The 16,655-nt window shown below is 52.1% G+C and overlaps 1 protein-coding gene across 3 annotated transcripts in view; it reads right to left on the bottom strand.

Moving 5' to 3' along the window:
• PTPRA (protein tyrosine phosphatase receptor type A) overlaps positions 1-16,655 on the bottom strand; it is a 77,928-nt gene that overhangs the window by 40,740 nt on the left and 20,533 nt on the right. For 2 of the 3 annotated variants that reach the window (XM_038178436.2, XM_072037896.1), the window contains one exon: positions 1,195-1,266. The exons of the other annotated variant lie outside the window; for it this stretch is intronic. In XM_038178436.2, coding sequence (XP_038034364.2) covers positions 1,195-1,227 — 33 coding nt within the window. In that variant the 5' untranslated portion in view covers positions 1,228-1,266. The remainder of the gene's footprint in view (positions 1-1,194; positions 1,267-16,655) is intronic. 3 annotated transcript variants of the gene reach the window in all.

The raw sequence follows: 16,655 nt of genomic DNA, 5'->3' as shown, positions 1-16,655 counted from the left end.
GGCCAGAGATATATGGAGAGATAACGCAACCCACACTCACTCAAGAGACTTTCTTAAACATTTACAGCCCCCCAAAAAAGTGAGAATAAAATCCTGCCCGTGGCATTCGTCCCATCCGGGCTCCCGAGCATCTCCCCAAACGTTGCTGGGTTTTGGGGTGTTTGCCACCCCGGTGGGAACTCGGAGCCTGGAACCTTTCCGAGCTGCTCAACCCAAATGTTTTAAGAGCTCAGGAGTACGTGGAGGGTCCCAAAGTGTTAGGTACAGTCAGGTGGCTTGTGGAGAGTCAGCTAAAGGGGTGTCCCCATGGTGCAGACACCCCAAAATGCAGAGGGAGCGGAGGAGCTGCAGGCACCCACACGAGCCCCAGGGCAGAAAACCCGTAGCAGGAGCCAGGGGAGATGCCACGGGCACCCATCCATCACCTCTGAAGCACCAAAAATCCCTTCCTCCAGCTCCTGAAGACCCTCCCAGGACTTTTTTTTATCCATTGCAAAGTTCTGCTCACATTTAGGTGCCAAAACAGTGCCCTCCACCGCCCCGACGCGCTCCGCAGCCAGCCTCAGCAAGGCCAGACCCCAGGTTCTCGAGCAGGGATCACCAAAACTGCTTTTTTAGCTCTGTGCACACTTGGGTTTTCTTTCCCAGTGTTGTGCAACAGCTCGGTGCTTTTCACAGCAGGGATTTTCCTCCGTTTCATTCATCAAGAACCGAGTACTCCCTTACGGCACCTGGAGCTGGACCAGCTTTCCACAGAAGCTGGAGCCGGTGAAAATAAACTAATAAAATATATTTTTAGGTTATTATTTTTTTTTTTTTGGGGGGGGGGGATATGGCAAGCTAGAACCTGGATTCCAACTCAACCACGAGGCTTCAGCAGAACAAAAAAATCCCTGTGCTGAGCGCTCTCAAACGGGAGCCGTGCCCCTTGCAGCCCGACGCCAACAGAGCCCGCATTATCCTTTGGGGAAGGAAGTCGGATTTTTTTCCACTTAGCCACGTTCCCAGGTAATTCTTAAATAAGATTTCCCTTCCCCTGTGTTTAAAGGGACAAGGAGGTAATGCCTTAATGCCCCTCCGTACTGTGTACCCAACCCTAAAATATCTCCGAGCGGTCTGCTGCCGGCGAGCCTGGATTTATTTCGAGGAGAGGGCGAATTCCGAGAGGCCAAAATTCGCAGAGCTTCTCCCTACCTTAATTATCGTCAGTAAATCGTCCACCTGCATGTCATTAGGAGCCCATAAAGGTTCTTCCAGTGGTGCCCCCTGCAAACAAAGCAGAAAAAAAAAGAGCTTTTAAACCCCAAACCAGCAGAATTTCCACTGCGAGGCAATTCCGCGATGTTTTGACCTACAAGCAAAACGCTCATTTTTGTTATTGAGACAGGCTTGGGGGCAGAAGGAATGAAAAATGAGCATTTTGAAAACCACAGCTAGAAAAAGGAGAGAGATATCGTGCTCGTGGTGCCATAGGAGCGTGCCTTCACCCAGGGCAGCAGGGATACGTGTCAAAGCGGTTCTGTATTTGTTCATTTTTCCCACCCCAAGCACGGAGGCCACCAAACCCCAAATCCATCCCCAAGGCTTGTGACAACCCCACGCCGTGGCATTTCCAGCTTTAGGAAGCGGGGCCGGGACAAAAGCTGCAGCCCCCTGAGGTTATCAGCATCATCTGGGGGCTGAAAGGGAATCGGCGAAGCTGTTTTGCAAAAAAAAAACCAAAGTTTTGGCAAAGTTTGGAGAGCGACGCACGGGGCGGGCGCTCCCATCGCCTTCCAGGAGGAAGCTGACGTGGTGCCGCAGGAAAAACCTTCACCGGGAGGTAGGAATAAAAAAAAAAATCAAATGCAAAGACAGAACGAAAGCAGAAGTGAGGTGGTTGTAAAGCTGGAGCAGCAGAAGGGGATTCCTGATGGGCACCTGGCTCCTTCCGATGGGCTGGGAGCTCAGGGGGTGCCTGCACAAACACCTCCTCGTGGCACAGACAGGAGAATATCGATGGCCAAAAAGCAAATGCATGACAGCCCACCTCGAGAACAGCAACATTGCCATCTGTAATGGTTATTTGTAGGTGTCAGGGTTAGCGTGCACGTTATTTCTGTGTATGTTTGGATGGAGACAATTCAAGCAGGTAAACCCGTTCTGTGTTAGGGCGCATCAAAAGCAAGGAAGATACATTGGCTTTAGGAGGGAGCTTCCATTTTCCACAGCCAAAATTCAGTTTTCCAGTTCCCAGAGCATCAAGAAACTCAACATTGACCCAGTCCAAGCATTTCTGGAGAACACAGCACCACAAAGCTCGAGGAGGAGCTTCACCTACAAGAAAGACCCCAGGACTCCGCAGCCAAACATCTCCCAGCCCACACCGCGAGCTTCAAGATCCCTCTGCACGCCTTGCAAGCAATGAGGGCAGGTAAAGGAAAAGTTTACTGCGTGCTCTCCTATTTTAGGTTCACTGGAAGGAAGTTTTATTGCTAAGAAGCCAGGCATACTGGCCTCGTGTTTCTCAAAATGCACACGGAGGAGAGGAAGAGCTGGGGGTTTGCAAGCTTGCTGCAGCTCCATCCACATGGAAATGAGAAATACCGGCACAGGAACCAGGAGGGCAGCTATGGAAGAGCCACGTTAACGAAGTGCTTTGGGGATTGCAGCACGTGGTGGGGCTCGAGACATCTCCACCGAGTTTGTTAGTCCCGGACAAAACGCTGAAACGCTCGAGATCCGCCCCCCGCTCATCCGGGGCTGACAAAGGTGGCTTACAGATCTCGGGCTGCTTATTAAAATAATTAAGGGAGCGGTAAGCCAGGTATTAGTTGGCCAGACAGAGCAAATCCCACCGCCCGCGTAATCCACCTGCAAGCCAAGTGTTTCCAGGGAAATCGGAGCTGCCCCTAATCCCTACGGATCCCGGTGCAGGGAGCTTTCATCCTCCTGCCTCCTGCTGCGAGTTCTTCCTGCCGCTCGCCCCTTCGTGCTGCCAGGGTTTTGGGGCCAAACCGACATGGGAATGAACATTTTGGTTAAAAAAAACAAATTCTGGATGCTTTAGACGTAGCATGGTGTGGGCAGCTTTGCGCTCGGGTTGAAGGCAGAGCCGCTTCTCTCCACGCATGATTTAATCAATGCACATAAATCAGGGCAATCTGGGCGTAAATCAGGTGTGGTTACTCTGGTTTCCATGTGCTGAGCGTGTTTGCAACCTGACATTTCCCCAAAAAAGGGGCAGGAGACCTGCAGCGATCGCTGGCACTGCCTGAAGCCTGAATTCCCCTTCCTACAGATCTCCCCTGAGCCACCACCGGCTGATTTATGGATGGAGACAGGGGGAGGCTGCCCGGAAAATGAACCACCGGGGTGCAAACACCGATGTGCAAGGAAAATAATAAAGGGTAGGAGGTTGAAACCCATGGTGCTTTAATTATCTGACCTGCCCCAGAGGAGCAAGGCATCCCCAGCAGGATGGGAGCTGCTGAGGGTGGCTCTGCTCCTGCCCGGCCATCACCAGGGCAGCTCCTCAGCTCCTTCCATGTCCCTGCCACAACCTCTCGCCAATTCAGCAGCCAAACGGGATGGTTACGAGGAAAAAATTCTACCTGGGGGACTCGGGCTCGCCCTCACTTCAGAGGGAACCTGAGCTCGGGCTGTTCTCCAGGATGCAGCCAGGAGCGTTTCCTCTGACAGTCGTGCTGGCGCTCTGCCTGGCTACAGAACACGCTGCAGAAGAGCCCCAAGCACTGACCCGCTGCTAGAAGTGCTTCAAAAATACCAAATGCTGAATTTTCAGAGAATAACGGGGCCTAAACACCAAAGCAGCCCAGGAAGGGAAGCCTGAGTGAAAGGTTTTTAAAGGCTTTCAGCCTCGGCGTCCCTGCACTATCACATCCCTTCGCTGCTTTGATGGGATAAATATCAGAGGATGGTTTTGGAGCACCCAGAAGCTGAACGTCCAAGGTACAGAGGCAGGGCACAGCCCCGAGACCCTGCAGGCTGCAAATGTGACAAAATCCCACGGAGAAGCCTGGATGAACACTGATCAGAGCCACAAATGCTGCTTGCATCCAGGCGCAGCAAGCAAACCCCAACCGACCCGCAGCAAAGGAAGCAGGAGCAGCAACGAGATATTGTGGGGTTGCAAAAGCAAGGGCTGCCTCAAAGGGGGGAAATCCTAAAAGGACAGGGATGTGGCAGGCTGGAACTGGGGCTTTTTTTTTTATTTTTTCCCCATCTTTACTCATCTCTGCCTCTCCACAAAGTGCTACGGCTCCTGGCACGGTCCAGCAGGAGCACCCTGACTGCTGGAGCTTCCCAAACCCCCCCAAGGCACAAAATCCCTTGGCACAGCAGCAGTGTCAGGCACTCGGAGAGCTCTTCTCCCCACCCCTGGATGACAATCAGCTTGGGTTTGCCCCCAGCACGTTAGCTCGGGATGGCAGCTGAGCCAAAGATCCATGCTAAAGGGTTTGCCCGGAGACTTTCCAAAACGAATCGGTGCAAAAAAGGCAAACACAAAACAGGCGCTGCCCGCACCATCAGCTGGGAGCTGCTCGGAACGGCATACAGTAAGATTTCAAAAGACAGGTCCAATAAAATGATTCCTCAGAGCCCCTTAAAGCATAAAACCAGCTGGGTTTTGTTTCCATCATGAGCAATTTCTTTAATTGCTTCTAAAGGAGCCCAACCTGGAGACCTGGGGCCAGCTCCTGCCAGGGCTGAGCTCCCGGCCCCCCTCCTCTGCCGCCCCAACCTGCCACGGCAATGCCTGGCAAACAATTGCTGCCCTTTCGAGTAAAAATAATAATAATAATGATAAAAAAACACAACAGACAACCCCCCAGCAGGTATTTCTGTACCTGGACACCTGCATGTTTCCCGTGCGGGAGCTGGAACCACGCAGGCACGGCCGCCGGGACTCCTCGCGGCTCTGCCCAGTGATTTTTCCCCTTCCAGCCGAGCACAAAGCATGGCAAAGCCGAACGAGCGATGGGGAGGGAAGGGAAGAAAGCGCCTGGCTGCCTCCCCGACGCCCCAACGAGCTGGCAGCCGGCGGGAGGTAAATCTTTAAATCTTTACCACGCTTCCAAGCACAGCAGCCGCCGCGCAGCCGCCTTCGCTTGGGTGCCAGCCCTGCCGTCCGTCCCCCCCCTGGTATTTCATCTCCACCCAGCTGTCCTCACCCGCCCTAGGGCTTCCCTCCCCCAGCAAGCCCTTAATAAACCTCTCCAAAAATCGCTTTTTTGGGTACTTTTCCTGGAGCCACGCTCGCTGTGGGTGCATCCCACCTGGAATTAAGAAGGGGCAGACAGCAAGCTCTGACCAGACACCTTAACCCAGCAGCTGGCACCCAGAATTATATGGAAGGGGCACCCAAACTTCTGGCTGAGGGTTTTGTTTGAGCCGTTGGGCTCGCCGCCACACACCTGATAAGAGGCTGCAGCACCGCCACACCCCGAGATAAAGCCCCAGGGCTCGAGCCTCCAAATCTCCATTACGCGCCCTGAGCGAGGGAGGGGGGAACAAATCCCTAAAGCAAAGGCTCTGTGCCTAACGAGACCGTTTCAAATATTCTGGGCAAATATTCCTGCTTTCCTTTCCTCGCCAGACCTGCGTGTGGACGCCGAAATGGTGCCCTCGTGTTTGCTCAGTCCCGTTTCGTTGCCTCCCGGCGCCGCTCCTACGGACGCTGCCCAGCTCCGCTGCCCGGCGCAGCAGCACACGGCGGGCCCCTCCTGCTGCTGGCCAAATTCCGACCTCGTTCCTTCTCAGGGATTTTGGTAAACGCCAGGAGAGCCCTCCAGGACACCCAGCAAAGCTTTTGGAAAAGGGTATTGTCTATAAATTGAAGCAATGTGGCTGGGAGGGGTGGGAAAACCAAAGGCACCGCAGGGTTGGCCACGGACCCCGAGGGCCAGGTCCCAGGGAGATATCCCAGCCATAAAAGAGAGGTGCTAGCACCCAGTTTAGGTACTGGCAGATACACAGACGAGCTGTGACCCTACCCAAACACATTTTGGGGCGGCACGGTGCCCCTGAGCTCTGTGCCACGGGTGTTAGGGCTGATGAGAGCGTCACGCAGAGGGCAACGCACAGCGCAGCCGCCGAGCTCTCGTTTCTAGCTCAAATGTTTGCAACCTTTTAATTCCTCTTCCTCTTGAGAGCTCCTTAACGAACATAAATACTTAGGAAGGAAAAATAAAAACGCACATGACTCGGTCAGCTCCCTGTGCACAGCTCCTGCCCGTGGCTCGGGGCTGGTTCCCTTTCCAGGAAGGTTTTGGAGCGCACGAACACGCCAAAGCGATGGCTGTGCCTCTCACCCCTCAATTCTCCAAATGTTTTGGAGGAAAATCCCACGGCCCCAGCTGGCTGTTTCCCTGCCAGCTCTCGAATTCAGGGATTCCTGTTCCCGACGAAGCGAGAACGTGGGCTGTTCCTGCCACACACACACCGGGCTGACACGGCCAAGGCTGCAGCGTCGCTCCCAAATCCCCAGTGCCGTGACGGAAACCTACTCTGCAAAAAGTTTGTGGCTTTACAGGGTCCAGGAGCCAGCAAATTCAAACATTTCTAAAGGTTCCCCTCCTAAAACATCCCCGTCCTTTCGTCAAAGTCCACCCCACGGACTGCCAAGCGGAGGCACAGCCGCTGGAGTGCGCGTTTTCGGCAGGTCCCCGCGGCGCAGCAGCTCGCCCGGCGGCGCTTTCAGCCCTTCCCGTGATTTCCTGCAGCCTCTCGCACGCAGGAGCGGGGCAGGGAAGCCGAGCGGCCTTTCAGGAAGCCGCCTGGAGAAAGAAAACTCCAGCCAGATTTCTAAAAATGGGTATAAGCTGCCATAGGATGTGCTTCGTCCCTCGGTGCAGATGGGTTGCTGAGCCCCGGCTATAAATACGGCATTGGCGCGGCCGGGACGTTGCGCTGCCCTCCTTCGGGTCACAAGTTCAGAGCTTGGGGAAAAGCTGCTCGAAAAGCAAGGGCTCCTTCAGGGCTGTCATAAATACCCGAGTTCCCCAGCATCTTTTTATGCTGGGAGAAGGGTTTCACATCGCATCTTTTATCCCCGTTATCGGTGCTGATCGGGATCCCCCATTAGCACCTCCGTGGCATCCCGCTCCCATTGAATGACGGACGGATCCCTCAGCAGATTGGGGTGGTGCAGAGCAAAGGTTCAAGAGAAAGGCAAGCTGGAACAGTGAAAAAAAAAATTAAGCCACAGCAGCCGAGGCCAGAGGAAGCAGGGTTTTCACTCCTGGCACTCGCACCCTACAATTTCGGGGCGTTAAGGGAAGATTTCCACCTCCGGGCTTGACCATTGGGCTCCAATTTTAGAGCCACTGTCAAAATAAACTGTGGTTTTTGAGTGCATCCACCAGCTTTTTATAGGACAAGGAACCATCACCAGTTGGTTTTGCTGGCGTTTATTTATAACTGGCTCGAAACACGCCCCCCGTGACAGGGCTTTCCCTCCGGGTAACTCCGGGAGCACACGGAACCGACCCTGTCCCCAGTCCCAATGTTGGCTCTGCTGCGGCTTTGAGGGTGGAGGGAATTGGAGAGGTTGGGCACGCACCCACCGAACAGCACAGATACCCAGGGGATCTCCAGAGGGCCAGAAACCCTAAACCTGGCTCTTTTTGTGCAAGCCACAAGAGTTTTGCTGGAGAAATTCATTGCCGAGGTGCTGGGGATGGCAGGACAAAACCCATGCGACTCCTGGTCGCTTTTGGGTTAAACTTGTGCCACCAGCACAGAGCCCAGGTTACCAGCACTCCTTGTGTACAGCCTCCCCCTTTCCTTTCTCTCCGTGACACCCTGGAGATAATTTTGTCCTAATTTCCATGTGAAGTTGCACAACGACGTTGCCAGCCCACCTGGAGCTTCCTCCTGCTGAGCACGCGGAGAGAGGCAGGCGGGAGGCACGAGGTGCTTTGCATGGGGCAGGCTGTGCCGGCACAGCTCTGGGGCAGGGGTTATTTTTCCCCTGTATCATCCCTTTTTTTTTTTTTGTGCTACGAGGAACCGAAACTTCTTCCTGCAGATCACATGCTGGGCAGGCCCTCGGTGCCCGGGATGCTGGCCGAGGCTCGGCAGCGGGACGTCTCCAGCCTACCAGCACCTGCAATGAGCTTTAAGACAACAGCAAGGCAGCTAAATCTAGCTTTCACGTAACTGTTCTTCCCCCCAAAATCTTCGCAGCCCTAAGGAAAACAGAAGAGATCCATTTAGGGTGGGTACGTGCTGCGAGCAGGACAGGCTCCCAGCAAAAAGGAGAGGCTGAGTTCCTTTTTCTGGCTCCGCTACCACACTGTTTTATCCCTGCTGTATTCCTTTCCTCACCACCCTAAATCCCGTCGATTAAAATGAGGTAGAAACCATGGAAACTTTCCCTGCTGCTCGGACAATCGGAGAGCTGCCAGAAGCGAGCAGCAAAGCCGCCAGCACGAGCTGGGCGCAGGCTTTGCAGCAGCCCCAGCTGCGGCTAAATGCGCTCGCGGTCCCACAACACCACAACAAAAACATCCGAGACAGCCCCTTCTCTTTCACAGGTACTTGAAACTTGAGATGATTTCAGCCTTTTTCCTCCCTTTTTCCTATTTCCAGCGGCGTTTTCCCTGCTCTGAGCAACTCCAACACCATCAATACCCACAACAAATTCGCTCCGTGTATTATTTATTCCGATTAAACTTCGGACACTGCCATGCTCCTGAGCATGCAAGTGCCAGAAAACCCCAAAAATACAGAACTAATACATTTAATCGTGTTATATTTAAATGTGTTGGGTCATTTAAATCCATTCAATGGATTTAAATCCACATTGAATGGATTTAAATGACCCAACCTCCGAGCCTGGGTGGTTTAAACAGCAGCGGCGGTGGCTCGGAAACCCCGCGTGCCCCTAAAGAGTTAAAACGTAGTTATGGAGACGGGCACGATTAAAATTCTGGGCGAGTGTATTTAAATGGCAGGGAGAGCCGAGCTTGCCCAACTGGATAGTCAGACCACAAGTTCCCCCAGCCACGGCTTTGATTTTTCCACCGCGACGCAGACAAAAAAAAAAAAAACAACAAAATCCTCTTCTGCTTTTGGGGCACGCAGGTGGGATCCCGCTGCGTGTTGCACGGGATGGCTTGGGAAATGATTCCCACTTGGGAACCGTTGCCTCTTGGTGCTTCTGTACCCCTGAATTTCCCCCGTGGTGTTTGAACACTGCCCACAGCCACGCTACCTGGGCACTTATCGGCTTTGAAAGGCTGCTGGGATGGAAGAAGAGGTGATGGCGTCTCGCTGTGGGATCAAATCCCTGTCCAAATCACCTCACACAGGAGCTTGGGGTATGCCAAGAGCTGGACGTGCCCCCCCCAGACCCCGTCACCCCTTAAAACTGTTTCTATCAGAGCACACCAAGAGCTTGGGTTTGGGGTCCCCACGCTCAGGTTGTTTTCAGGAGGGGAATAACCCAAGCCCTGCTGCAGAGCATGGAGACACGGGGTGCTGGGTGTGATCCTGCTCTTTTCCTTCCCCATCCGAATTATTCTCCCTGACACCGCTGCTTTTTGAGCAGAGGCAGCCAGGGACTTGCACATGGACAGAGACACACGGGGACAGGCTGTGCCACGCAGCCACCACCCCAGAGCTGCTGTACAGGAGAGATTTTGCAGCCTTATCCCATGTACTTGGCATAAAAGCACCACAACCAACAGGAGCCACATGGATGGGATGCCCCAGGGAGGCTCGGAGCAGGAACTGCCCCCCAGCTGCTTTTGGGTCCCATCAAATCCACATTGGGCTGCTCCGGGACCAACAAGTGCCCGTGCATGTGGTAGGGCTAAAACCCAACTGCTCCGCTTCGTGCACGGCCCGAAAAGGCTGCTATTGGTATTATTTATAAGTCATGTAGATAAAGGGATGAAAACTTCACCCTAAAGCTGAGCCCAGAGGGAAAAACCTCCTGTGCACGGTGCCGGGGACCCCGCAGCACATCCCCGCGGGGACGCCGGCTCCAGGCACGTCCTCGCCGCCCCGCTGGGCTCCCGCTGCCTTCCCCGGGCTCGGTGCTGCTTTTGGAGAGCAAAAGAGAGGCAGGCTGAAAGGCAGAGCTGCCAGAAAGGAGCCGTGGAGGTAACCAGTGGCAACTGTGCCTAATCCAGTGCGGGGACAAAACCGCCGGCCTCATTCTTACCCGCGGCACGTGTCGGGCCGAGCGTGGGCACGGCCGCAGCCGCTGCCTTCTCCTTTCGGTTTCAGAAGGGTTTCTCTTTTTATTAATGATTTCTGCCTTTTTTTTTTGGTCAAATAAGTAATTTTAAGAGACGAGGAGGGAGCTGGTTTGAGCCTAAAGGAAGCACAAAAGCTTTTTCCTCAGCGCACGTACTCGGTGCACAAAAGAAATGTGTTTTGGTCTGTTCTTTCCACAGTGCTGGAGAAATTCCCAAGAAATAAGCTGCTCTAATGCTCCCGTTCTTAACTTTTTTAAAAAGTATTACAAGAAAGAACAGATAAATACTCGACATCATGTTGAAAATAATGATTTCAGCAGTTCTCTGCCCAATACTCAGGCCACGGCCCCAAAAAGATGTCTCGGTGCCAAAGGATGCAGCAGCATCTGGTCACCTCCTGGGTGCATCAGCAGCAACGCAGGTCAAGAGTGGAAGTGAAAAAATGTTAGAAAGGCATATTTGTTATTGATTTTTTGAGAATTTGCTAATCACCAAACATGTGGGCTACTGACTGAGACTGAATGCAACCCGACTGCTAATCCCCAGACCCACAGGGGCTGGAAGGGACCTCGAGAAATCATTGGGTCCATCCAGATTGTTGGTAGCTTCTTCAACAAATACAGGATGGCTACTTTTTATTTCTTAGAGCTCAAACAGAATACTAATTCAGTCGGTTCTGAGCTGAGAAAGTGTTGTGGCTTATCCCAGCCTAAACCAGGAGAAAATGGCACGGATTAAATGAAGACAGAAACCCATTTTGTCCATTTTTGATCTACGAACATATTGGAGGCAGGATGGAGCACAGATTAATGGAAAGATGAGGAGGAGAAACATCAGGTGCCTGCTGGCTGCACCAAGATACGTTTCTCCCTTCTTCCCCAGCACCAAGCTGGGAATTTAGGAGCTTTCCTGCAGTGACCCTGCTCTGAGCAGGAGGCTGGGCCAGAGACCTCCAGAGGTTTCAGCTAACCTGAGCTACCAGTGACCCTACCTTCCTGGGTGTCTCATCATCTGTTAGAGCTCGTGCCATAAAGCCAGCCCGTGCTGCCGTAACTGGATGAGGAGTGATTTTATTCTGTGTAACTCACTGCAAAAAAAAAAAGCATATGCAAGAAAAGAGAGGTTCCGTCCCCTACGAGACAACCCCGCACCCGGATGCTGAAAAAACCTTCCAGATAACGACAGTCCCTTCCTTTTGATTTCACCCTTTGCCTCAGATTCCCCTCGAAACAACATTTTCACGGCCCTGTAAATGCAAACAGACTGCTGCCTCGCAGGCAAGCCCGGGGAGATTTTCTTCTCCTCGCAAAAAACAAAACAACACAACAAACCCAACAAAACCCTCTCGATTATTTATGCCACCCTTTGAACAACACCAGCTATTGTCGGAAAGCTGTTTGCAGCGTTTTCAAGCTCTGAATGTCACATTGAGAGTCTGCTCATGCTGCCACGGCCCGGCACAAAACCCTTGCTTCGAGGCACCCCGAGCACAAGCAGTGCCGGGCAAAAGCGAAACGGAAGCTGGTGGGTGTGCCGGCCACCTTTTATATAAGGATATTTAAAGAAAAAAAACAGGCGAGGGGTGGTTGGTTGCTTGATTTTAATCTGGGGAGAACGGAGAAAAAGGTGAAGGAGCAAGAGGCAGAGCCAGGTAGGAGAGCGAAAGCTCCGGCTCGGTGCCGTGGAGGAGAAACGCGGGGAGAGGCGCAGGGACGGCGGAGCTGGAGCCCTTCCCGGCAGGACCCAGCGAGGAGGGAGCTGGTGCCAGAGGGCTGTGGAGCAAAGCGGGCTGGCCCAGGGAACAAGCAGCCCGTTTCCTGCTCCATTGCCACCGGGAGAAAGGAACCAGGGCTCTGCGACTGAGCAAACAAAGCGCGGGTCCCTCCAGGCTCCCAGCGCGCGTTCCCCTGCAGGAACCAAGGCCGGGGAGCGCCCGGTGCCGCCCTGCTGCAGCTAAAAGAAAAAAAATAAGAAAAGGTTTTAAAAAAAATAAACTGCCAGGCTCTTTTTTCCATGGTGTGTTACGTTACAAAGCAAAACTGGCCGGGTTGCAATCTTCCGCAGCGCTCCTGCGCCGCGCCCCGGAGGCCGGGTCTCGGGTTACCCCGTACCTGCAGGAATTTCAGCACCCAGCCTTTAATCTGCAGCTCTTCCGAGCCTCCTGCAAAGAAAGCAAGTGTCGTTTCCTTCCCTCCCACCTCCCACACCCCCGTGAGCCGATGAGGAAGTCATAACCCGAGTGAAATAATAAATAGGGCCTGGCGAGGAGGGGAGGCAGTCAGCGAGAGGAAGGACGGCGTTCCCGCATGACCCGAACCCAAAATGCCTACAGAACCCATCCGTTTGGGCTTTCCAGCAGCTTTCCAGCGCCGTGCAGCAAAGCTCCTCCCGAATTTTGGCATCTCCACCTCCCTTCTGCCTGCGGGATGGGTTTTAAGCACGGAGGGTTTGACCCGACCCGATTGAATTCCTGCAGCCCAGGGATCCAGTTTGCCACCCCTCGTACGGGAACCTGGGGGTGCTGCTCAAGCTCCATCACCCTCTCCAATCTCAATCCAGCATGAAAATATTTGGTGAAACGCATTCAAGGCTTGATAGAGGTGCGTGGACTCCACCATTACTACTTCACACTCAATTTTCCCTCTTTGGGAAAAAAAAAAAAGGCAAACTTTAACTACAACCCAGCGCTGCTGCTCCCGCTCCCATTACCTTTGGATTTTTCCAGCACCACCACCACGCTGTGGCATAAATCAAGAGATTTATGCAAAACTTGATTTATTTCCCACTCTTTTTATGGGCGAAGGCTTTCCCTTCAGCTGCACCGTGGTGATTAACTACGTGCCTACTGGAAACCCGGTGCTGCCAGGAGCCCGGCGCGTTTCGGTGCTGAAGTCTGACGAGATGTTGGAAGACGTGATCCGTCTTGAAAACTAAAATAAATGATTTCCAGGTCCCTGGGGGGGCAGGAAAACAGATTTCTGGTGCTGTCCCCGTGCTCCGTGCAATCGGAGCAGGATAGCAGGATGAGTTTGCACAGGGCGAATGGGAGGGTGTTGAAGCCACGCCGGGGTCAGTCTTCCCCCAACAACTCGGGGGGGCAGAAAGGAAATCCTTGCCCCTCCGGGGCACAGTGTGGTGCTCTCCCTGCTCAAAATATTATTAAGCTGATGGAGCACTGGCCAAGAGAAGAGATCTTCGCTTTCTCCCACTACACCTTTCCCGTTTCCGCCGCGGTTGACGTTGGCACACGTTATTTTCACGCAGACGGAAAGTCACTACAGAAGCAATTGGAGGATTACGCTTAAAAAAAATAAAATATTCATGAACAATCTCATTTTTTCCACTCTTTCACAGCCCAGCCACTCCACACAGCGAGCCTACGCCCCCACCGCACCGCGGATGAGCCACCTTCTCCAGCAGAGGCTGGCATCGCATCTGCCCGAAACCATCGCCGAGTCAAAGCTGCCGTTGGCAGCACCAGCCTGTGGAACAACAGAGCCCTATAAAAATAAAGCTTTTGGGTAAACAGAAGATTGCACTTCATGTGAACACCGAATATCCTTCAAGCGTTTGATACAGAAACCACCCAGGCAATGCTCAGCCCCACTGCCCTTCGGAGAGACTGACGGGTTCCATCCCCGCACGAAACCCCGCTAAATTTGGTGAAAGTATTTTGTCACCGAAATCCCAAACCGGATTTGCACCACGATTTTCTCCCCCCTCTGAAAACGAGCATTTAATCTACCAGATCCGGTTCAGTAAAAGAGAGAAACTGCTGCACGTGGATGGAAATCCCAGCGTCAGCAATTTCAGGTCGCGTTAAACGCTAAGCAAGCGGGCTTTTTGCTGCGTTGAGGTATGTGATGATCCCCCATGTGCAAGGACAAACCCAGCTGCCAGCATCATCTCCGGGGTTAGGGGCAGCAGGGGATGCCCCCGGCTTCGGATGATGCCCCCCTGCCTCTTTGGAAGAGGAGCTGAAGCTCAGATCCTGTAGGCTGCATTTCAGGTTTAAAAAATAAACTAGGAGGATGGTGTATGGGATTAAAGAAGCTACAATTTCAAAATATTCGACCCACAAAATCGACTTGGGTGAAAGTTGCATTAATCGGTCTCTACAAAGCCATAAAACCCCTTCTTATCCTTGGGCTTGCAGCATTGTGGCCACGTGAGCAGCTATTGCAGCCCAGCTCTCACCATAAGCCTCACGAAAAGCTTTCACTGCAACAAACGCCAAGGCAAAAAGAATGAATTAAAAATCCAAATAAAGCTCTTTTTTTTTTTTTTTTTTCCCCTACCATGTAATTGCAAATGACAAACATATCTGTGGCTTACAGAGGAGGCAATAAATTAAAGCTACAGTCACAAATCGGACCAAAAAAAAGATATTTAAGTCATTCAATCCACCACCCCGGGACAGCTCCAGCCCCATGGGATGCTTCTCAGCTTTGTGAAAGACTTGGAGGCCAGAAGCGAGCAAGTACACAACGAAGAGCGAGCTCAGAAGCTTTTTCTTTCACAATTGAGCCAACCCTCTTGTGCTTCCCGAGCGCAGCCGTTTGGGTCTGGTTGTAGGAAAAGCAAAAGGTCTGCAGCAAACAAGCTGTGTATTTGTGAACGGAGCACATCATTTAAAAAAAAAAAAAAAAAAGGAAAAGCGAAGTTTGATTCTCAGCAAAATGGCTGCGTGAGTTTCTTCCACTAACGCTGAAGAAAATGGCTGCAAAAATTCAGTTTGTAGAAAAACAACCGGTCCTGGATGTAATTTTAACTTTAATTTGGTGCAAAAAGATGAAATTCAAGCCGTTAGGAGGCTGAGGACCCCAGTAACCTCTTACCTCCCAAAAAAGCTGCAGCAGAATGGCCCCACAAGATCCAGCAGCAGCAGCACGGACCCAGTCCTGAAGACCACAGCAACCCCTCACCTTCAGCCACCATGGAATAAATAAAATAACTCAGTCTCCTATCTTTGTTATTTCCCATTTTCTGCATATCCTAACCAGCGCTTAGGAAGCAAGGCACTCCTCTCTGTCTAACTTTGGTGAGCAAAAGTATCTTAGGAGTAGTCACGAAACAAAAGAAGTATATACAGGTATTAAAAATCTTGATATTTTGGACTATTTTCTGGTATTTGGGGATTTTTCGAGTTTGGTATTTTCTAAAAAAAACTGTACTCGGATACATTCCAACTTACAGAAGTTCATGGGGGGAAAAAAAGAGCCCTATAGCCACATACCCATGGACTTTGCACTCGTTTCCAGACACTTCCAAGAAATTCCAGGATAACTTATATTTCAGAAAAAGAGCACTTTCAGGTGAAGCAAAAGTCAGAGGTGAGCTTCTCCAAACAAGTACATCATAAATATTTTCTATGTCTCAGCTGGGTTGAAGTCCACCCAGACAGACATCCCCCAAAGCCCAGGGTTTGGTTTCAGAGCACGTCCATCCGTTAAGACCCAGAGGACTTCCCAGTGTGGCTTAAGTCCCCAAAACTCAAGTAAAGGAGATTTTCAGCAGGCAAATCCAAGACTTGGGCGATCTGGGCTGTGCAGTAGCCATCTCCCTGCACCACAGATGTGACAGCAGTACAATAGCATGAATAATTTTTGTTACTCACTCCCTACCGAACGAAGGCATTCAGAGGCTAAATTAGGAACACGAAAACCATTAACATTAGCATTAACCTCGGTCCCACCCTAATTGCGCTACATAAAAGCATACGTAACAATTACAAAGATAACATTGTGTGTCATAAATATCACACACAGGAATACAGCAGTCACAGCATTCGTTTCCTGACCCGGGAAAGCTGCTATAATTGTCGAGCATTGTGCCATGGAGGACTGGGAGCTGGGAGCTGGTTGCCAACAAGGCCTCGTTCGCTGTAATTTCCCCATCGGGCTCTTCCAAACCTTCGTCTTCCCCATCAACGTCGTGTCAACGCTCTGCTCCGGATCCAGCACGATGCTGTCCGGCAGGAATTTCACGTTCTCGGTGGAAACCAATTAAGCTGGATGGGGAGACGTGAAGCAATTAAAGCAGAATGTGTGTGTGCTGGTTGGTAGAGGCGCATTGCTCAACCTAAACTAAAGCCTTGGTCCCTGTCGGAGGCCTTCCATCCAAGCCTCCGTTCAGACAGAAAAAAAACATTTAGGATACAAGGAATTTGGCTGTTACACCACTCCTGGGCTCCCCAGTACAAGAAAGGCAGGGATCTCCTGGAAAGAGGCCAGCAGAGGGCCACAAAGATGGTACGGGGCCTGGAGCATCTCCCTGTGAGGAAAGGCTGAGAGGCCTGGGGCTGTTCAGCCTGGAGAAGAGAAGACTGAGGGGGATCTTATCAATGTTTACCAATATCTGAAGTGTGGGAGACAGAAGGGTTTGGTCGACCTCTTTTCAGTGGTTTGTGGGGATAGGATGAGGGGCAATGGCCACAAAATGGAG

The sequence above is a fragment of the Anas platyrhynchos genome, chromosome 4, assembly GCF_047663525.1.
Source record: "Anas platyrhynchos isolate ZD024472 breed Pekin duck chromosome 4, IASCAAS_PekinDuck_T2T, whole genome shotgun sequence".
NCBI lineage: Eukaryota > Metazoa > Chordata > Aves > Anseriformes > Anatidae > Anas > Anas platyrhynchos.
This window is presented reverse-complemented; position numbering and strand designations above follow the sequence as displayed.